The sequence below is a fragment of the Octopus bimaculoides genome, chromosome 28 (genome assembly GCF_001194135.2).
Source record: "Octopus bimaculoides isolate UCB-OBI-ISO-001 chromosome 28, ASM119413v2, whole genome shotgun sequence".
Taxonomy (NCBI): Eukaryota; Metazoa; Mollusca; class Cephalopoda; order Octopoda; family Octopodidae; genus Octopus; species Octopus bimaculoides.
The window spans coordinates 3,423,810-3,426,984 of NC_069008.1; the positions used below are offsets into that span (position 1 = coordinate 3,423,810).

A 3,175-nucleotide genomic window follows, 5' to 3' on the forward strand; every position below is an offset into this window, starting at 1 on the left:
CATCAAGCTCTGTACTTATCTCTCTCTCTCTCGCAATCTTCTTTTCCAGGTGCTTCGTGATGACATTGATTCTGACCTTAGTGGTCACTACAAGGACATGTGTCTCTCCCTTTTGGACCCCTTTATAACGTATGACTGCAAGGAACTCAACCGAGCTGTCAGAGTGAGTAACCACTGTTGTTGTTGTTGTTGTTGTTGTTGCTGTTGTATATGCGACAGGCTTCTTTCAGTTTCCACCTACCAAATCCACTCACAAGGCTTTGGTCAGCCCGAGGCTATAGTAGAAGACACTCGCCGAAGGTGTCACGCAGTGGGACTGAACCCGGAACCATGCGGTTCGTAAGCAAGCTACTTACCACACAGCCACTCCTACGCCTGTACATGTGCGGCTTGCTGGGCGCTTTTTTTTTTTTTTTTGCATTGCACCAACACTAGAGGGGTTGTCATGGCCATCAGCACACCTAAAGCAACTGCTGTCACTACACCACCACCACCTTCACCACCATCACTCCATCTAATCTCTCTTTCTCCTCCTCTACATCTATTTCATCATCAGAGACTGGGAACAGATGAAAGCACACTTGTGGAGATCTTGTTTACCCGAAGCAACGAAAACCTGGGAAAGATTAAGGAAGAATACGAGAAAAGTAAGTTGTTGTTGCTACATTTGTTGTTTTTGTTTCTATTATTGTTATTTAAACCCTTTTCAAGTTAATTCTTGGAAGATGACCATAAAGAACCGAGTTGCATGGGTTTGTCATTTGGAATTAAGTGCTGCCCTCAAAAATCTTCTGTATGTTCCAATGATGGAGCTTGATTTCCTTAAAGAATATGGTTTGTTGTATGGGACTGCCATTTGATGTTAAGTGTTAAGTGTTCCTGTAGTGGTGATAACTCTCAGACGATGACCATAAGGAACCTTGCTTTCTTATAAGAATCTGCTCTCACAAATAGTGTATATGTTCAAAAGCACATCTGAACGTGATAGTTGCCAGGGCCACGGATTGGCTCCCGTGCTGGTGGCACGTAAACAGCACCATTTGAGCATGGTCGTCGTCAGTGTCACCTTACCGGTGCTGGTGGCACGTGAAAAACAACATTCAAACGTGGTCGTTGCCAGTGTCGCCGGACTGGCTCCCATGCAGGTAGCACGTAAAAAAACCACCATTTGAGCGTGGTCGTTGCGAGAACCGCCTGACTGGCCCTCATGCCAGTGGCATGTAAAAGCACCCACTACACTCTCGGAGTGGTTGGCGTTAGGAAGGGCATCCAGCTGTAGAAACTTTGCCAGATCAGATTGGAGCCTGGTGCAGCCTTCTGGCTCACCAGTCCTCAGTCAAATTGCCCAACCCATGCTAGCACGGAAAGCGGATGTTAAATGACAATGATGATGATACAGTTTTGTATTTAAGAGATGAGGAATTATGTACATTATTTACATTCGATGGATATTTGTCCTCATCTTGTTTGTTGTTAACACAGTGGTTAAGAGCACGGGTTACTAACCCCAAGATTTCGATTTCGATTCCAAGCAGTGACCTGAACAATAATAATAATAATAATAATTAATTCTGTTTTATTGGCCACAAGGGCATTCATCTTTGACAGAGTTCAACCACGATTAACAATATGAGTTTTAATGTTATTTTGTACTTGTATTAACCCTGATATGAGGAATCATCTACCTTTTCCCCGTCCCATCTTATTAACACAGTTCTGACCTTTGGTGACCTCCCCCCCCCCTCCGTTCTCTAATCTCTGACCTCTGCACCTCTTTTAGCGTATGGTACAACCCTTGAAATGGACGTTGCTTCTGACACCAGTGGAGATTTCCAGGATCTGTTGAAGTTACAAATGGAAGCCCAGAGGGACGAGACATACAAAGTGCAGAAAGAACAGGCTAGGCAAGATGCACAGGAGCTGTACGCTGTAAGTAGACGGTGGTGGTGGTGGTGGTGGTGGGAAGGGGTCAGGTGCAAGTGAATGTGTCAGAGAGAGAGAGATGTACTACAGTGTCAGCTGTTCACTACCAGTGAACTATGGTAACACCTCTTATTTTTCGAGCACCTTCTGGAGTATTCGAGCGGTTCCAAGCAGTGCTGTTTTCTGCAAGTGTTTCACCCTTATTGCAGCCCCTATTTGTTCCATGTACTTCTCAAGATGTTTACTCACTGTTCCCAGGGCTCCGGGATTATTATTATTATTATTGAGTTAGAGAGCAGTGCATACCATCAAAGTGACACTGGGGTAAAATATTCGAAGCCCATTATACCCATTAAGTTTTTTTAATTCATTTATCACCCGACAAGATACATCTGCACCACCGGATACTCTTGAAACAGTTGTTAAGTCCCACCCAAGAGGAGTTGATGCTAGATGTGTCAAAACAATTGTTGTGGTTAATAATATATTCTTGTATATTCCATCTTCTGTCTTTCGTTTAATATATATATATATCATCATCATCGTTTAAAGTCCGCTTTCCATGCTAGCATGGGTTGGACGATTTGACTGAGGACTGGCAAGCCAGAAGGCTGCACCAGGCTACAATCCGATCTGGCAGAGTTTCTACAGCTGGATGCCCTTCCTAACGCCAACCACTCCGAGAGTGTAATGGGTGCTTTTACGTGCCATCGGCACGAGGGTCAGTCACGCGGTACTGGCAACGGCCACGCTCAAAATGGTGTATTTTACGTGCCACCTGCATGGGAGCCAAGAGGCATGCACACACATACACTCACATCCACACATACACATAGGCGTATACATTCATGTTTTTTGAAACTCCTTCTCTTTCTCTCCACAGGCTGGTGAGAAGCGTTTTGGTACCAGTGAACGCAGGTTCAACAATATCTTCTGTAAACGCAGTTTTTTCCACCTGAAATACGTGTGCGAATATTATACAGAGATCGCTGGGCACGACATTGAAGAGGCTGTGAAGAGTGAGACAAGTGGAGACCTTAAGTCTGCCTACCTCGACATTGGTAAGGACTCTTCACTACACCAACATTACTACTACTAATACTACTATTACTACATCTAGAAAAAGACCCACCACTGTTTCTATTACTACCATTGTTTTAGACATAATAATACTACTGTGTCACTATATATATGTATATATATATATATATATATATATATATATATGTATATAAAGACAATAAGAAATGGA

General features: G+C 43.5%; 1 protein-coding gene across 1 annotated transcript in view; it reads left to right on the forward strand.

The window, feature by feature from the left end:
- LOC106874609 (annexin A4) overlaps positions 1-3,175 on the forward strand; it is a 31,473-nt gene that overhangs the window by 20,907 nt on the left and 7,391 nt on the right. Inside the window, exons 4-7 of the mRNA XM_014922397.2 lie at positions 50-163; positions 557-647; positions 1,781-1,929; positions 2,807-2,984. Of these exons, the coding sequence (XP_014777883.1) occupies positions 50-163; positions 557-647; positions 1,781-1,929; positions 2,807-2,984 (532 nt within the window). The remainder of the gene's footprint in view (positions 1-49; positions 164-556; positions 648-1,780; positions 1,930-2,806; positions 2,985-3,175) is intronic.